Source organism: Micropterus dolomieu, linkage group LG19, assembly GCF_021292245.1.
Source record: "Micropterus dolomieu isolate WLL.071019.BEF.003 ecotype Adirondacks linkage group LG19, ASM2129224v1, whole genome shotgun sequence".
Classification (NCBI taxonomy): Eukaryota; Metazoa; Chordata; class Actinopteri; order Centrarchiformes; family Centrarchidae; genus Micropterus; species Micropterus dolomieu.
In genome coordinates, this window is record NC_060168.1 from 4,817,825 (window position 1) to 4,837,884 (window position 20,060).

Genomic DNA, 20,060 nt, shown 5'->3' on the forward strand with positions numbered 1-20,060 from the left:
AGATCCAGACTCCACAGCTCCAGAGCCAGAAAACCTGCAGGAAGTGATAGCAGGAGAGAGGAGAGGGATGAGAAAGCACAAGACTATCTTTAAGATAAGATGGTGCCTGACCATTAAGAGCTTTGTAGGTAAGAAGAATGATTTTTAATTCTATTCTGGATTTTACTGGAAGCCAATGCAAAGAAGCTAAGACAGGAGAAATATGATCTCTTTTCCTGGTTCCTGTCAGAACACGTGCTGCAGCATTCTGGATCAGCTGAAGAGTCTTAACGGACTTTTTCAGGATGTTCCTGATTTTCGCAATATTACGTAGGTGAAAAAAGGCGGTCCTTGAAATTTGCTTAATGTGAGACTTAAATGACATGTCCTGATCAAAGATAACTCCAAGATTCCTCACAGTGGTGCTGGAGGCCAGGGCGATGCCATCAAGGGAAACTATATCTTTAGATAATGCGTCACGGAGGTGCTTAGGCCCCAGAACAAGAACTTCAGTTTTATCTGAGTTTAACATTAGAAAATTACAGGTCATCCAGGTTTTAACATCCTGAAGGCACATCTGAAGTTTAGCTAACTGATGAGTTTCATCTGGTTTGATCGATAGATATCATCGAGTATCATCTGCATAACAATGAAAGTTTATGGAATATTTCCTGATAATATTGCCTAAAGGAAGCATATATAAAGTGAAGAGGATTGGTCCGAGGACAGATCCTTGAGGAACTCCATGCCTAACTTTGGCATGCATGGAGGACTCATCGTTAACATCTACAAACTGAAATCGATCTGATAAATAGGACTTAAAACCAGCTTAGAGCGGTTCCTTTAATGCCAATGAAATGTTCCAGTCTCTGCAATAGGATCTGATGGTCAATGGTATCAAATGCAGCACTAAGATCTAATAAAACCAGTACATAGACAAGTCCTTTGTCTGATGCAATAAGGAGGTCGTTAGTAATTTTCACCAGTGCTGTCTCTGTGCTATGATGACTGACTGAAAATCCTCAAATAAACTATTGCTCTGTAGAAAGTCACACAGCTGTTTAGCAACTGCTTTCTCCAGAACCTTAGAGAGAAATGGAAGGTTAGATATAGGTCTATAGTTGGCTAAAACATCCGGATCAAGTTTGGGCTTTTTCAGAAGAGGTTTAATTACAGCTACTTTACAGTACTGTGATACATAGCCTGTTGATAGACATAGATTGATCATATCTAGTATAGAAGTGCTGACTAAGGGTAAAACATCTTTAAGCAACCTAGTCGGGATGGGGTCTAAGAGGCAGGTTGATGGTTTAGATGAAGAAATTATTGAAGTTAGTTGGTAAAGATTGAGGGAAGCAAAACAGTCTAAACATATATCTGGTTCTACAGCTGTTTCTAAGGTTCCTGAGTTAAGAGATAAGTTGGTGCCAGTTGAGGGCAGGTCTTGGTGAATTTTGTCTCTAATAGCTAGAATTTTATCATTAAAGAAGCTAATGAAGTCATAACTACTGAGAGCTATGGGAATACTTGGCTCAATAGAGCTGTGACTCTCTGTCAGCCTGGCTACAGTGCTGAAAAGAAACCTGGGGTTGTTCTTATTTTCCTCTATTAATGACGAGTAGTACGCTGCTCTGGCATTACGGAGGGCCTTCCTATAAGTTTTAAGACTATCTTGCCAAATTAAACGATATCAGTCTGATACTGTCACAAATAGCTGGATCGGGTATCTGTGACATTGGGGCTGATCTAATGAATTCAATGTTTTCTATTCTATGTTTACACGTACATGCACATACTACAGCATGCGTCCACTGCAATTGTGATTTACTCTCAGCCACATCACTAATGATTAAAACTTTAAACCAGCACAAAAATGCAAAACTCCCTTGGAGTTGTTTGATTTATTAACATGTGCACAATGATTATGGAAAATGTGAATAGTCTTTAGTGATTAGACTCCATTGTGACATCATGGTATTTAAAGGGAGTGATGAAGCCGTTGTAGAAAACCCCCCAAATAAGAAAAGATCAAGAAAGGACAACAAATTATCTTATCAGGCAGCAGCAACTTTCTAGAAAAATATGTAATGACAAGATTAGACAGGAAAATGCATGGATTATTATGAAAACATTATCATGTATTAGATAGGGCATGAATGAGGTCTTACTGACCTCACAAAATGAGGTCAACCACTAATTAAATTGTCATAGTGTACAACAAAAATAAACGGTCAGCGAGGACAAAAACTGATATAAAAAAGCTAAAAGACCAACTTAAATAAAATGGCAAAAGAAATATAAAGTTCAATGACCAAACAGAAATTATGTAACGTTGAGAAACAGAAGGGTCCGACAACCTGAAAATACCAGTACTCATGCATGAGGTCGTAGACCATGGTTTTTGCTTGTGCAAACAAAATAAAGAGCAAGCAAGGCCATTAGTTAAATAAAAGGTTATAAAACGAAGCAGAAATGAATGTCAGCAAGGACCAACTTAAATAAAATAGAAAACAGAAAATAAGGCCCGACAACCAAACAGAAATTAATTAGGGTCTGATGACCAAACTGAAAATACCTTGAATGATTCATGAGATCTCGCAGGCTATGAGTGACGCGTGAGGACAAAATGCAATGAGACAAGCAATTAGCAGAATGCATGAATATTTTCAGTTATGAGCAATCGTACATGCCCACTTTCAGCAATGACTGAAAGTGGGGAACCTATAGCCCTGCAATAACCAGGAGCATATAATATTGCCAGCATTGATCTCAATTATTGACCACAACTGTGAATGAAAGCCAAGTCCAGCTAGGCAGAGAATGATCGATAACAAATGAGAAGCAACAGTGAGCAGCAGATGGCCGTGAACCAAAACACCAACAAGTTATACACAATTTTGATACAGTTACAGACTGAAGAGATGTGATGAACAGAAATGAGGCCAGAACTGTGCTGCAGTGAACCCTGTATTACTGCAGATGGTGTAGGAAATGCTTGGGAACTATTTATCATTTAACTATTTATCAGATCGATCTCAGTTTGTACATGTTAACGATGAATCCATGCACGCCAAAGTTAGTCAGGGAGTTCCGGAAGGATCTGTGCTCGGAAAAAATCCTCTTCACTTTATATATGCTTCCTTTAGGCAATATTATCAGGAAACACTCCATAAACTTTCATTGTTATGCAGATGATACTCAATTATATCTATCGATCAAGCCACATGAAATTCATCAGTTAGCTGAACTTCAAATGTGCCTTCAGGATGTTAAAACCTGGATGACCTGTAAATTTCTAATGTTAAACTCAGATAAAACTGAAGTTCTTGTTCTGGGGCCCACGCACCTCTGTGATGCATTATCTAAAGATATAGTTTGGATAGTCTGGATGGCATCGCCCTGGCCTCCAGCACCACTGTGAGGACTCTCGGAGTTATCTTTGATCAGGACATGTAAGTAAATTTCAAAGAGCACCTTTTTTCACCTACGTAATATTGCAAAAATCAGGAAAATCCTGTCTAAAAATGATGCAGAAAAAATTTGTCTATGCATTTGTTACTTCTAGGCTGGATTACTACAATTCTTTATTATCAAGACTCTTCAGCTGATTCAGAATGCTGCAGCACGTGTTCTGACTGGAACCAGGGAAAGAGATCACATTTCTCCTGTCTTAGCTTCTCTGCATTGACTTCCTGTAAAATCCAGAATAGAATTTAAAATCCTTCTTCTCACCTATAAAAATCTTAATTGTCAGGCACCATTTTATCTTAAAGAGCTCATAGTACCTTACTACCCCACCAGAGCACTGCGCTCCCAGAATGCAGGGTTACTTGTGGTTCCTATGGTCTCCAAAAGTAGACTAGGAGCCAGAGCGTTCAGCTATCAAGCACCTCTCCTGTGGAACCAGGTTCCAGTTTGGGTTCAGGAGGCAGACACCATCTCCACATTTAAGAGTAGGCTTAAGACTTTCCTCTTTGATAAAGCTTATAGTTAGGGCTGGCTCAGGTGAGTCCTGAACCATCCCTTGGTTATGCTGCTATAGGCCTAGACTGCCGGGGGATTTCCCATGATGCACTGAGCTCCTCTCTCCTCTACTTTCTCTCCCTCTGTATGCAACCTTATCCCATTATTGCATGTTACTAACACAACTTCTCCCCTTTCTGGTAGTCTTGTGCTTTCTCGTCCCTCTCCTCTCTCCTCTTATCACTTCCTGCAGGTATTTCTGGCTCTGGAGCTGTGGACTCTGGATCTGTGGCTGCGGGTCACCTGCTGCCCCCGTGTTCCTGCTCGACACCCTCTGCTGCAATTATTGCTAGTCCTATTACTATTATTGTTATTATTTTCTCTAACATTATGATCACTATCATAAACACTACTGTAAATATCTGTACCATTATTCATTCAGTCTATAGCAACATTACCTTTACTATCTGTACCTCTGTGTGTATATTGTGTAGGCTGCCTCCCTCCCCTCTCTCTCTCCCTCCCTCTCTCTCTATCTCTCTCTCTCTGTCACCCCCAACCGGTCGAGGCAGATGGCCGCCCACCCTGAGCCATGGTTCTGCTCGAGGTTTCTGCCTCTTAAAAGGAAGTTTTTCATTGCCTCTTTCGCCTAGTGCTCGCTCTTGGTGGGAATTGTTGGGCTTCTGTAAATAACATCATAGAGGTATGGTCTCGACCTGCTCTTTTATGAAAAGCTCTCAGAGATAACTGTTGTTGTGATTTGGCGCTATATACATAAAATTGAATTCAACCTCTGGCGAGCATGACCAATATTTCATTGTCTGAGAGAGCTGAGGCAGGTAATCTGTATGCTGCAACATGGCTGGCATTGAAGAGATGCACTGATGCGGCAGGGGCTGAATGCTATTAATGCTAAAATATTACCTCCCACAATGATTTCCTTTACTGTAAACTGCAGCTTGTTGCAATTTGCAAATTAACTTGGATCAAATACACTACAAACACCACAAATAAAAGCAGGTTGGATGTTAGAAGTTTAAGACAGTTGACTGAAAATGTCATTTACTGTAGATTCTATACAATAATCTATGATTTCATACATGTTTAGTTATCTTTTGGATTGTAATAGTTGTGAAAGAACCAAAAAAAATCCTTCACAATATTCATCCCCCATTTTATTTGTGATGTTCTGGGATTCAGACATTCATTGGGTAAAATTCATCAATTTAATTTTAGTGTGCACAATCAACTTTTATGACCCATCTTGCAAGTGTTAACTGCTGGGTCTTAATAGTTCAAATAATTTCTAAAGGCAGAATGTTAAAACATAAAAGTAATGGACCATGGCACAGTTATAATGGGCTCTTACAAGTCACTAGCACCCACAATCTGTCTGCACGCCATCTCCACATTACTACTAACAAACACCATGGCCAGACTGAAGCTGACCTGTGAGGAAGAATGTAATGTGTGTAAGCATAGCATGTCAGGACCACAGTAACTAGAACTAGACAGAAAACAAGACTGGTTCACTGGTCCTGATGTGACTGCTGTGTCTCTGTTTGACTGTCTTGTGGTTAGTCTAAATCAACCTGTAAATGAAGGCAGGAGCTGATCTGAAAATGAGACGATGATAATAACAGTAATGTCAGTACTGTTATCATCAAAATGTTTTAACACATGATATAGTAAAACCGATGTAAATGCACATCTCATGGTGACATAATGACAGCCAGGTCCTCCATATTTTACTCACATTACGCTTACATGTGATCAACTGAGCAAAGAAGGGAACACACACACAGACTTTTGATCGCTTATACAACTAATAAACCGGAATTGTGGGAAGGATCTCATTATCAGGGTCAGATGTATTCACTCACTGAGATTTGGAGCAGAAACTTCAATCCTTACATATCTCCTATCTCATACAAAAATATATACTGGATTGTAAAGCACTCAGAGACTAAGTACAGATCAGCAGTGAATAAAGAAACTGGGAATTTCAATCACATCAAGTTCAGATACTTACTAACTCCTATTATAATTTTCCGTGGCATATACCAGCCTACAGGCCCACAGTAATCATTATCTTGTCTAGTTACTCATTAATGGCCCATTACTCATTATACGCCTCAGCTTGTAAAACAAAACAAGCCAATCTCAGAGCCAGTGGCATAACAAGGCAGTGCTGGGCCCCAATGCATGATGGTCAAAGCAGGCTGTCCCATCACAATCAGACGTAATATAACAACATAACAATGTCAGAAGAAAATGGAAGAAGTTAAGGTATGCAGCTTTTAAATTACCAGCAACAGTTAAACGCACTGCACAGTTGTCCCATTGAGCTTTTCAGGTAAGATTTAATAAACTACAGTTGGGAAAAGGATTATTCGGCAGACAGTCACTGGAATTGTAAAGAAAAGCAGTAGAAAGGTACGGACTCTCCGAAGGCTTGCATCAATGCAGCTGTTGTTTACGATCAACATCCTGGATAGTTCGTCGATTGTTTTTATTTTGATTGCATGTCTGCAATGGTGCAGTCCAATAGCCTAACAACTGGGAGCAGCTCCGCGTCTTCAGACAAAGCTGAATTTTGTGATTGCATTTTTCAATTAAATAGCCCTGTCCACCTCATCTTTCTTTCTGCTTGTTAGTGAGATGTTCTTTAATGTCTTCAGCATGTCAATGTAGTGACTTTCCTCTTCGATAAAGCTTATCGTTAGGACTGGTTAGCTATGTTATGTTGCTATAGGCCTAGACTGCCGGAAGATTTCCCATGATGCACTGAGCTCCTTCTCCGCCTGGCTTATCCACAATGGGATCACCAGCTAACAAAGTAGCATCACCCTTTTCTCTCCATCAACTGATACCGTAATGCAAACTGGGTGTAGCGTGAGTTAGCGTACACAGCTACGCACAGGCCTGCATAATTTATGTCTGTACAACTTACATGTATTGATTAGATATTTCATTGTTGTCGCAAACTGGCATGGGATGTGCATGGCTCAGGACATGAGGGCTCTGCAGTGAGTGATTAAAACTGTTTAGAAGATCATTGGTACTCATTAGGTGTGTGCCAAAACATTGACACAGCAACATATCAATATACATTTTTCCATGATACTGTATTGATATTACAGCCCCTCATATCGATATATATATTTTTGACGGTTAGCTCAATGCTAACGTATAATGGGAATCTCCATTGACATGCTAAGGGACGTCAGCATAATTTAATAATAATTTAATCTTAGCACAATCTACATATTTTGCTTCACATGCTTAACATCCAGAGTGACATCTTTTGCAAATATGTAAGGTACATATGTTTCCTGTGCTCTGTGTAAAATAAAAAAGAGTTGCTAACTTAATTGGCTTTATCTGCTCCACACTGATTAGCTACAGCAACCCCAAAGGGTCAAAACTGAAACCTTTTTAAATTCCCAGTGGCCTAAAAATACACCTGTCACAAAGCTGAGAAAGGGCAGGACACCACTGATGTGCTATAGTTTTGTAATTTTAATTTATAGACTTAAAAATGTGTGCTATAGAATTATGCTCTTTTCTAACAGCTTGGATTTGCAGCGAATAAATAGAGAAAACTTTACCTTTTTGTAGGCATTTTGAATTCATAGTTAGATATAGTGATGTATAATTAAAGGATTGTCAAGCAATATATTGATTATCGCACAACTGCTGTATCTTCGTATTGTGAGGTACCCTGTGATTCCCACCCCTAGTACTCATCTACAAAGCATCAGTGATATTGGAAAGTTGAGGTGCATGGAAAGAGCCGAATAGATATTCAAAGACAGAACTCACCCAGCCACAACCTGTTCACCCTGCTGCCTACTGGCAAGAAGATATATCTACTGTTGCACCACCAGACTGCAGAGCAGCTTCTCTCCTCAGCCTGTGCACTATGTAAAATAGCTTTATTTCTATGACTTATTATTCATTTACCCATCTACTTTATATACATTTATATATAACATAGAGTAGCTTAAAGGGAACTACAACATAATCTTTTGTTTTACAAATACCTCTCTTGTAGCATGTGTTCTGTAATTAGTAACCACATGCTAAAGGCTCGTGCAGACTACATGATTTTAAGCGTCGGACGAGCTGTTCACACTGCACAACTTGCCATCTTGTGACGGGAGTCTGAAGTCATTGTGGTGTTCCCACTTGACTGATTGGTGACAGGGGGTCACACAATACACAAGCTAACAACAATTCTGTCACCCATAGCTGGTCTCCAAACCAAGTTTTGTCAACAAAACACACGTGAAATGACGCGTGCCTACACACGAAACAGCTGTAAATGTAATTGCTCCGTACTTGTATAGCGCCTTTCTAGTCTTTTCGACCACTCAAAGCGCTTTTACACTACATCCACCAGTCATACACATTCATACACTGAGCCTAAGTGCTCAAACGGAAACTAGCATTCACACACATTCATACACTGGCGGAACAGCCACCAATAACAAATTGGGGTTCAGTATCCAGGGGGAGCCAGGGATTGAACCACCGACCTTCCGATTAACGGCCAACCAGCTCTACCTCCTGGCTGTTGTTTTTTATAATACAGATAGCACTTATAATGACAAAAAATCTAGGTGAAAGAATAGACACAGGTAGCAGGGATTGTCTGAGCTACAGAGAGATCTGAAGGGGAGTAAAAAGTGTTTTGCAGTGAAAAAGTAGCAGCCTTAGTTTTTTCCGGCGGTTGGGGGGATGGCGGACTTTTATTGGCGGGTGCACGGTGACCTGTGCGGCACGTTTGCTGCCGGGCTGGGACTTGCTGCTGGTGTTTCTCTCCGCTGGCTTTCGCTGTCGTGTTTTTCCGCTTGCTCTCTCTCGTTTGCCCGACCTCGCACGCGGGATTCGCGGGGGGCTGCTGGGCATTGGGTGTCGCCGTGCTCGCGCAGTGTGCGCGTTGGGCTCGTCACTTGTGCATTGGTGTTGATGATTGCGTGGCATTTGGGCGTTTTGGTTGTTCGCTGCGCGGCGGTGGGGTGCTGGATGGGGGGAGCACTGGTCTATGTTGTGTGCGCGCCGCGGTCGGTCCGGGCGTTCTTTTGCGTTCCGTCGGCATTACGTTGTCAACTGGCATTTGGGTCGGGGTCTTCCGCGTTTGCATCGCGGTGCATCTGGGAGTCTTTAACAGGCTTATGCGCACACACATGTACACACACACATACAGACACATTCACCCACACGCACACAGACAATCAGTCTCACACATAGACACAAACAAATTTAGGTTGTCCCTGGTAGAATTATTCCTGATGCTTTTCTTTCAGTTACTTTTCCAGCTCTCGTGGCTGTGCTGTGTTGCTTATTTAGTGTGCGTGACTGTTTCTTGTTTTCATTTTTCTCTTAGTTGTCTTACTATGTCAACTGTTCATTGCTGCTGTTTGGCTGGTTGTCTTTTACTATTATTATTATTTTTATTGTTTGTTTTTGTTTGTGTTTGTTTGTTGTTGTTTTTCTCCTCCCCAAGCCCCCCTTTCTGTTCTATTGCAGGTTTCGTTGCTTTCTGCAATTGGTGTTTCCCACAGCTTTTCCCTGTTGTCCCCACCTTCCATCCCCCTTTCCACCTTCTCTTACAGGTGTTGTCCTTTCTCTGTGCTGTCTGTTTGTGCCCCCCCCATCCCCGTGTCTGCCCCCCTGTCCGGCCCGGTGACAAATCAATACATAATTAAATAAATAATAAAACAGACAAAGGAGTATATTAATACACTCTTGTTAAAAGTAAAATCTGTCTGGCACCATATGGTAGCCAGGTCATCATACTCTATACCAGGCTGCTGGGCAGGACAGGTTTAAAAGAAAAAAAACAAGAAAAAGTAGCTGCCTGCTCTGCCAGCTGCCTGCTCTCATTGGCTGGATGTGGATGTCGAGTCAGCTGACTCCTCCAGATATCTGACATGCTAGATATCGGACAGACATCAGCGATGTGTCAGAAAGCCGTTTTGATGAGTTGCTGAGTAGTTCACACATAACAACTGGCGACCGCCGATCGACCGCTGATTTATCCCCGATCACAGCCTGATGGTCGCAGAGCTCACCGACCGGCAAATATGGCTTAAAATCGTGTAGTGTGAATTAGGCTTCAGTTGATGTTAGTTACGTCTGGGAAGGCGCCATGTGTGGATGAGATTCTCCTTGAGATGCAGAAAGCCCTGGTCATTAAGTTAGGTTGTCTTGGCTGACAGTATCTAACACTGATCTGTGTAGAGGCAGACCAGGGTGGTGGTTATTTATTTATTAAAAGGTGACAGCAACTCAAGGCAGCCTGCTCTTAGCAGATGTGTTTCTGCTGGGTTTACCAGACTGCAGCACACACTGGGGAAATTTCGCAGCCGAGTGTGAAGGATGAGCGAGTCTGAGGCCATGGTTCTCTGCTGGAAAACGGTGGATTGCTCTGGAAAGTGAACAAAAGATACAACTGGTCGAAATGAGGGTAAGGAGCCCAGACTTCTGGTGGGAGCTTGGAGTAGAGCCAATGCTCCTTCGGGTCAAAAGGAGACAGTTCCTTTGGGGGTCTGCTCAGTATGCTTACTGGGCGCCTCGCCTAAGAGGTTTTCCTACTGCTGCTGCTTCACAGTACAAGACTTCAATTGGTGAAACACAGGGTGGCTTTTGTTGTGAAGCAGCCACAGGAAACACAATTTATGTGTCACTGATGTTGATCCAAAGTGGACGACAACAGGTATTTTGGGGATTTTTTGACAGCTGAACACTTTTAAATATTGTATGGAGTAACAGAACAATGAGCAGTTAAGATGCTTTCAGACAGGGAGCAGCTGCCACCCCACGTCTTTGCTTGCCATGTGTTCGCTTGGTTAATCAGTAAACAGATACACAAATTGCTCCTCTGTTGTATTTCTGAAAAAGCAGCAGGTCAACCAGTGTTTGCTTCCCTCAAGACTCTGGGGACTGAAGTGGTTATGGTTACCACCAGTAACCACACGTCGCAAAATCAACCACGACTGAAAAACAAAATGGCCATGTGTAGTTTTCACTGGCCTCTGGTGGTGAGGTTTCACATTGCAACCACTACCTTTGTAAGTGTTTGCTGGTGTGCATACTCGAACTAATGAGTGAGCCAAAAACAGTGACAGACAGACCTGACACGGCATCACACCAAATGCTAGAACCTCGGGTAAATTCCCACTGCGACATTACAGTAATATTTTTATCAGCTTGATGCTGAACTAATCTGTGCTAATCCACGCACTGAGTGCATTTGGCAGCCAGCTATTTGTGTATCATTCACAGAAAAGGCTCAGCAATGTCAGCATAGCTAAATTTCAAGGATGATGACGAAAACAGTTTGTGAGCAAGACTGAATGCTATTAGATTGTTGACACACTATACTATAGCAGTAATACCATAGTAAGTAACGTTACTTCACTGAACAGTAATGTGTTTTTTTTTTGTCCATTTTTGTCCATCGAGCCTAATGCAGGAATAACATTCAGCTCATTCAGGCATCATTCAATGTAAATAATGTTGGCATTCAATGTTCAGTATATGTACACAAAAACATTACATGTATGTTTGCATGTCAAAAGGACTCATATATTTCAGTACATGACAATCACTCCACCTTACTTGACAAGGTACCGACAGAGGACAAGAAACACATAGTGTATTATACAGTCAGTGCTCACCATAAAACCCACAGTTCAACCACCAATGGTTCAGTTCAAATCTCCACAAGAGTCCATATCTCAACAAAAACCTCCTACTCAAAAAAATAAACAACTCAGTTTCAATACAAAAGTAGGCCAGCAAAAATAAAACCAAGTGATGCCTCTTGCATCTAATAGACAAGCTTAGTGATTCTCCAACAACACCTGCGTTAACTCTCGTAGTCCTGGTTGTCACTCAGGTTGAACTGAACCTCTTCCCCTGGTAGTTTGGTTTAAAAGGGCGCCACAGATATTCCCTGAGCTGACTGCTGGGTGTGTGTGTATTGTGCGTGACGCAGGTGCATGCACCGGTCACAATATGCTAATCTTATTACATGTGTCTTTCTGTTGTGCATTATCCCTGTCCGCCAAAGTGGCGGAGGCCTGCCGATTTTACCAACAACTGTCAACAATTCACCCATATCTGGCGGGTGGCGGGAGCTAATGTCAGACCCTGATTCCATGTATCATTGTAATTTACCTTGTCAATAAGTTTACCACTGTTTATTTCAGCATAGCTAAAAACCATTAATCACATTTTTCAGGCTAAAATCAACGCTTTGACATAATACCAGTGATACACAGCATAGTAATATGGATCATATTAGCAGGTAAAGTATTAAACATTACTACTATAGTATATAATGTAAGTATATAACGTTAGCAACTGGTTGGTTTGCTTTGCAGTAATACTAGCTTACTTGTCCAATAGGTTGAAAGCCAATTCTGGGTCAGTTTTTCAGGAGCTGAGTTTCAGGAGCAGGACCTCACGTCAATCACGTCACTCCTGACACTTCCATAAATACCCAGCTAACCAGGCACAAGCCAGCACTTCTTGTCTTGCATCTGTTGACAGTGTGATCCTTACTAGTGAATATCCGAAACAAAGTGGAGGCCTCTCCATGACTCAAACGCCTTTCGGTAATGTTGACAACGTCAATCTGATTTTTGTTTGGCCTGATGGGCTTCAGCACAATTTTTGTTGTTTTTGTCCTTCTGTGGAGTTTGTGTTGGAGTGTGTGTTGTGCTTGGAGCCATTCGCTTTTTGGTGTTAGTGGACTCCATTTCATTAGCTGCAATGTTGTCGCTGTGTGTACAGTTCAGAATCACAAGGCAAGAGATTGGTCTCGACCTGATTTCTTCACATAGAGGTAACCGAGAAAGGTTCATTTTTACAAAAAAAGTGATTAATTAAATTTTTTAAAACCCATATTAAGGATTAAGGATTAAAACTCCAATGTCCCACTGCACTTGTTGGTGTGATGGTAATTTTGTGCAGTTCTATTACCAGCACTGGAAAACTACCTACCTCTCCCTGTTGTTTTAGTTTAAGGACTTTGCTTGGTGTGAGGTCAGAATGCAACTCGTTTAACTTCACAGTTTTTTTCCAGTATCCTGTCTATTCACATGCTGTGTCCCATGCTATACTACATACTGATAGTACACAGTTTATATACAATATATAACAGTATGCTGTTTTTGCAGTTAGTATAAAAGAAACCAGTGTCCTTAAATCAAACTGTTTTGATAATGTTGTGGTTCCGATGGAATTTCAACAGATAATTATGTCCAATATTATGTAACTCTGAGTTTAGGCCTCTCTCTGATCTCCTCTGCCCTCCGTTCTGTGCCTGTGTTCACTAGTGTTTACAAACACAAACACACACATATTCACACACACACACTCACACACCGACACACACACACACACCTTCACACAAATACAGCGGGCAGCAGAGCAGAAGCCACAACAGTGAGAATTAATGTTATCTTTTTTAGTCATGTTGACACTGACACTGCTCGTTATACACAAGTGCAACAAAATCCTCCATTAAGGAACATTATTTGAGCAATTTCTCAAACTCCTGCTGAACGAATGTGGGACAGATGCTGAGCTAGCCTTGAGGCGTTGGACTAGTCAGTAATAACTTATTAGCTGGCTTGCTGTGTCTTGTGTTGCTGCGCTTGCTTGATGTTTGCCTTTGTTAGCAAAGTTGCCACAGACAGAGGTTTAGCTGCTAGCTGTAAATCTGGAATAGCAGTTTTTCTCAGTATGTTTCTCAGATCAGAATTGAAATTCTCTACTAATTGTTCAACCTCCACATCATCTCCTCACTTGTGCACATCATAAAAGCAATTTCTCATTATTTTGAACATATTGCAAAAGCTTTGACACACTGAAGCATATGAGTATGTACAACTGTCTGCTGTTTCCTACATTATCAGTTGCTTATGTCATGCTGATCACAATGCATTATACCAGCCTCTGTTGAATAGTCTTACCCCCCAAAACATCTAGGCATGAGTTCATTGCATAAGTCACTACAGGCAAAATGACTGAACACGTTGTCAAAATCAAAGTTAAATAAAGCCAAGCTTTATTGTCATTCAAGTATACAGCTGAACGAAATGTTGTTTCGTACAGACCATGGTGCATAAACAGGAATAGACAACAACAAATCACAACATGCTACAGTAGCAATACAGCCCTCAGACCATTCACACGATACACACAATACAATAAACAGTGAACAGTAACAATACACTGTTAGCAGTACATACAAAGAGAGAGAGAGAAAGAGAGAGAGAGAGATAAGAGAGATAGGTCATCTATATCTGTCAATCATATTTTCTATACATGTCTATAAGATTTTGTGTAAATATGTCCTTACTGTAACTGATGAAGATATCTGTTGTGATGTGGGTGAGAATCTGTGACCTGACAGGAACATCAGCCTAAGGAGTGTTTCACATGCTTACATTTCTAATTTTGTAATTTCTACCATTGTGCTATCCAGAGAGTCCTTTCTTTTTCTATTCTGCATTACAATGACATGGTCTATCAACAAATTACAGCACGAACAGTAAAAACGTGACTGTGATTCCTGTCCAATCTCTTGCAATGTATAACTTTATACTGTTGAAATTGATATGACATATTGAAAAAGTGCAGCACTGTGCATTTTCAATCATTCAGTCATCAAAACATTAGCCATAGTTTACATCAAAAACACTTACAGATTACACTATTATATTGATACATGACATGAAACATGACTAAACATTTTGACTATCTTGTTCGTAAACAATGACACAAGGATTTGTCATTCTGGTGGCACTGACATGTTCAATGACATAAAGATTTCATTTTGAGAGATATACTAAGGATTCTGAGTTATTGGCTTTTGCAGGTAAACCACTGTGTTGTGCTGTTCGATGTGTTTCGAGAAATGCACTTACTGTTTTGCAAGTGTTAGGGATGATTCAAGAAATGTACCAAAGCGATTGAGAAAAATTGTAATGATAGCAAACTTGTGTCTCTTGCGTCGGTTGCTGTCTAGCTTCTGGTTAGCTTGTGACTAAAGTTTCAAGAAACATTATGAGCCGGGCGAACAGGCAATATAACCAGGCTCCGCAGCCTCTTTGAAAGTAACACTAGCTAATGGCAAAGTCGAAGTCCAATCACAATTTTCTGCCATATATTGTGATGACGATTTGATTTGCAATTATTTTTTTTGCTTTAGCTAAAGTTCAATATCACTGCCAGTCTATTTTTGACGGAACTTGCCTCATCAAGCAGCACAGATGAGATGACAGGGCAGGAAGTCAGACACAGAACGGCATAGAGAAGCCAGTTGATTTTCAAAACAACACACCCTGTGCAAATTCCTGATTGTGTATCAACAATAAACACAGTTAAAACAGATAAAAAATAAACAATTTAACTACGTAGCCTACTTAACCATGGTAGAAGCACAAAAATCATGACAACCGAACAAATCAACACAATCTAAACAAGTCAGCAAAATCAGGCAATGCTCCATGTGGGAAAAGCAGCCTGCAGAGAGTGGCACAAAGTAAATGCTCTGTATTTGTATAGCGCCTTTTCGACCACTAAAAGTGCTTTTTACACTACATTCACACACTGAGCCTAAGTGCTCAAACAGAAACTAACATTCACACACTGGCAGAACTGGCCGCCAGGGGCAATTCAGGGTTCAGTATCTTGCCCAAGGACACTTCAGCATGCAACCAGGTGGAGCCTGGTTGCACGATTGAACCACCGACCTTCTGATTAACAGCCAACCCGCTCTACCTCCTGAGCCACAGCCACACACAGAGATCTGTTATTCGTAGTTGAAGCACAAGAAAGGACAAATTAACAAAACGTCAACAACGTAGGGCAGCTAAACACACAAAACCACTGCACAGCCACCACCTGTGTCGGTCTGTCTGACACCATTATCCTACGTTTTCCTATAGTTTCGTTTGTTGTTGTAAAATGTACACGCCCTGTGCCCACTCTGATTGGTGAGTAGGACCGTAACAGGAGGCTTTTGCTTTAATTTATTCTGTTTGCAAGTTCTTCTTGGAAGTGGTGTTGTTTAATTTTTGCAGCGCTGGATAGATAAATATTTTCCTTTGTGTAATGCATTTTCTGACTGCAGAGTACATCAACAAAACACACACACCAAAAACTGTCTGCTTAATGACTTTTTTGGGTATCCTTAATTTGGTGACTCCAAACCTGCCCAAATTCGTTTGGAGTATAGAAGTGAGACACAGCTACAGTTACAGTACAGTAGCCGGGCAGTTTCCACATGTGAGTGACTGGCTGATACATCCTGTTTTACTCAAAACACAATACTGAATTTAAGATGCCAGAAATCCACTGCTTGGAAACATCACATCATCAAATCAAACGCAATCAGTTAAGTAAACAGTAAGTCGCTACAGCATCACCAGCTGTATACTACCAAATATAAATATTTTAGCCCTAAGTAATATATTGATGGTAAGAATGACTGTTTTATTTAAATACTGAAAACAACTTTTGAGTATGAAGAAAATATGAATTACTCTAAATTAAAATTCAGGTGAAGCATGTTGACCATATACCTTTCAATCTAAACAGTTCAGACAGCTACATAACAGTTTCCGTCAGTTATACGTGTGATTAATCATTAACAACTAATCTGCAAAAACACAACCCTGTGGTGTTGTTAACAAAATCGGAAAAACAAACAAGACTATTTTACAGCACTGCATTTAGCACAACAGAAAAAAAATCTTTCTAAAACATTAGAAATGTAAACATGGGAAACACCGCTCAGGCTGACATTCACAGATTCTCATCCACTTCACAATGGATAGCTTACATTCAGAAGACATTTTTAAAAAAAAGTCTGACAGACACTTCTATCTATACATATATGTGTGTATGTATATGTACATAAAAATATATACTGTACATCTGCTGGTGATTTTTGCTATTCACTGCTCACTTTGCATTGTTTCTGTTTACTGTGGATGGTATTGTGTGTATGGGCTGAATGGTCGGAGGGAGGGCTGTGTAGCTTTTGTAGTGTGTTGGGATTTTTTTGTTGTTTATTCTTACTTTGTTTATGCACCTTGGTCCGTACGTATGTAACAATATTCAGAATAACAATAAATTTAGATTTTGACAACGTGTTCAACCACTCTGCATGTGGTAACTTATGTGGTGAACTTGTGCCTAGATGTTTTGGGGGGTAAGACTATTCACCAGAGACTGGTAAAATGCATTGTGATCAGCATGACATAACCAACTGATAATGTAGGAAACAGCAGACAACTGTACAGAATCATTTGCATCAATGTGTCAAAGCTTTTGCAATTTGTTCAAAATAATGAGAAATTACTTTTATGATGTGTACAAGTGAGGAGATGAGGTGGAGATGGAACAAGTAGTTTTGAGAATTTCATTTATGATTACAGAAATGTAATGTTACTAAAGCAACTGAGAAAAACTGTAATTGTTTGAAGGTCACCCATTTTTAGTATTTAGTGTGTTGAGTTAAGGTTAAGGAAGCTCCACAGAAGAATGAAGAAGGCTGTAGGTTGTGGGTTGTATTTCAACATAACTTTTAAGGTTTCATTTTTAAATAGTATCTGCCTATTTTAGTACTCTTGTTTAGGTGCACAGAAAGATAGATAGATAGATAGATAGATAGATAGATAGATTAGACTACCTGTCATTAATGAGTAGTAATTAGGGTATGATAAACTCGGGAAGTCCGGCGTCATGTAGTCCACCTTCACCCCATTGCCCACGAGCTCGCGAAATCCGGGTAGCGCGTGCAGGTCATCCATGTAGTCATAACGGAACCCGTCGATCAGGAACACGAGCAACGGACTTGCCGCGAGACACTGCTGTCCCGCTCCGCACAGCAGCAGCAGCGACGGGAAGAGAAGCAGGGAGCACGCGGGTATCTGTCTCGTGGGCATGACGGTGTCGCTTTGAGCTGAGGTCACTGACAGCGGCTGGAAACCCGGACAGCCGATGGCTCGCGCTAGAAATGAGCAGACAGCTCTGTGGGAATGATGTCCCAGTCCTACACTCTGGGCGGTGGGTGGGATCAGAGGCCCCGCCCTCCTAAGGGCCCCGACTGACATGCAAGAATTGTATAATTCACCCACTTTTAATAAACTATGCCTACTTACTTAACTCAGTGTATGCAAACATGAACACGGGAAGAAGAGGTGCTACGAGCCCCTCAGCACCCGAAACCCAGGCATTATAAAAAAAGATGTGATCAATGCAGACTGGCAGCAGAGAGAGAGCAAGAGAGAGAGATTATTTATTTCGTTTATTTTTAATATATATATATATATAAACACACACACACGCTTACTGTTTTATTTATTTATTTTATTTTAATTTTTAATAGGCCTATATTTTTATTTTTTTAACACACCATTTTTTAACACACCCTAACCCATTTTTATTACATCGTGGGGACCAATGACTGGCAGGTGCCTGGTGGGATCCACCCTTTCTGAAGGGTCTAGAGATATAATTTGAACTGTTAAATACATTTTAAATGTATATGAACACAAAAATGACTTGAAACATCAATAACTCCTTCAAAAATTGTAAACCTGAATTTTGCTCCCCATGGGGACCAGTCATGTTAAGTCTATTGGCATAGAAAGAATACCATTGTTATGCACTAAACAATTCAATCAGTTCATCGTGAATCTAATAATACAGGCTGCCAGATGCCAGATTCTTCAAAAAGAGATCAGATTGTGATTGTAAAATATAATTGTTGGGCAAACATATAATAGAGCAGTTGATAAACATGACAGGTAATTTTTTAAACTTTACTTCATGTGATTTGCATCTTTGAAACCTGGACCAGAAAGAACAGCATCACATGTCTCCTTATTGTTGCGCTGCATCTTAGGGAATTTTGTGTTTTCTTTATTTGAGTGAATGAGTTTTCTTAAAACAGTTCTCATAATTTAATTAATCGTAATATAGTCTGACCTATGACAGTGACAAAGAAGAATCAAAATGCAGTTGAACCAGAGATATCCTTTTTATTATTCTTTGTCAAAACCTGGTGCCTACACTACCCACAATGCATATCTTAGTCTAGCAGCCAGTTGGTAGATTGGGTGTAGTATGCTAATAGCGGTTAATGTAGCCTGCAGCAGAGATGAACAGCAGCTTAAGAGGTCTGGGAGCTCACTTCTTTCTAACTCCACACCATCAGATTTGTTTCATTTTCAAACTTGTAGTTTTTAACTGACTGTGACACAAGTGACATCACTTGAGGACATTTATCAGACTTTAACATCTCCATCTGAGACACTAAAGAGTTCATACTACTTCTAAAACATAATCATGTAGTAGAACTCTATATCTCAGAGAATACTGAGGGTGCCAACACATATATCATCAGGAATGATCAGTTACAACAAATGCAAAGGGCAACACTTATCAACACATGAAAAAAGTGCAAACCCTTTTTCACTTAATTTGTCTTGCACTTTCACCCTGAATAGCAATGATTTGATTTTTTACATAGAACTTAACTGCTGTCCAGCTTCTTCCTTTCAGTGCTTCTGGTGATGCTTTGATACAGGCAACACACTTTCTTGGTACTTTACCAGATTCCATGAAGCCCTTTAGGGTCTTTTCAACAGCTTAGACCTCTGCAAACGACCATCAAAGAGGAGGCTCTTTGAGGTTTCTAAGAAAGAAAGACAGACAGAAAGAAAAAATAAAAAGACAATCAGGGGTGAAGTTAAATTGATCAAATATGTATTTCCATCAGGCAAAGTCCACAAAGCTGATATTCTGACACCAAGTCAGTGTTTAAAAAACAGCCTAGTAACTTAATCACTAACTATATTCACACAGCACTGTAGTAACTAGGTTACATCCTGTTGTGAGAACAGAGGTGTTATCTCTTACAGAGACTAAAAACTGTTGGTTGCAGTTGGTCAGTAGCCTGTTAGCATGCTTATTTTTCAGATCTGCACATATTTTGAGACTGCACAGTGCTTTAGATAAAAGCAGACAACTAACAAATAGCAAGGATTGCACTTTCTTTGAAATACCTGGTTTAAGGTCATCAC

The 20,060-nt window shown here is 40.4% G+C and overlaps 1 protein-coding gene across 1 annotated transcript in view; it reads right to left on the reverse strand.

Annotated features, from left to right (window-relative positions):
• Positions 1–17,982, reverse strand: part of enpp6 (ectonucleotide pyrophosphatase/phosphodiesterase 6) — a 37,201-nt gene extending 19,219 nt beyond the window's left edge. Inside the window, exon 1 of the mRNA XM_046031712.1 lies at positions 17,663–17,982. Within this exon, the coding sequence (XP_045887668.1) occupies positions 17,663–17,918 (256 nt within the window). The 5' untranslated portion in view covers positions 17,919–17,982. The remainder of the gene's footprint in view (positions 1–17,662) is intronic.
• Between the last annotated feature and the right edge of the window lie 2,078 nt (positions 17,983–20,060).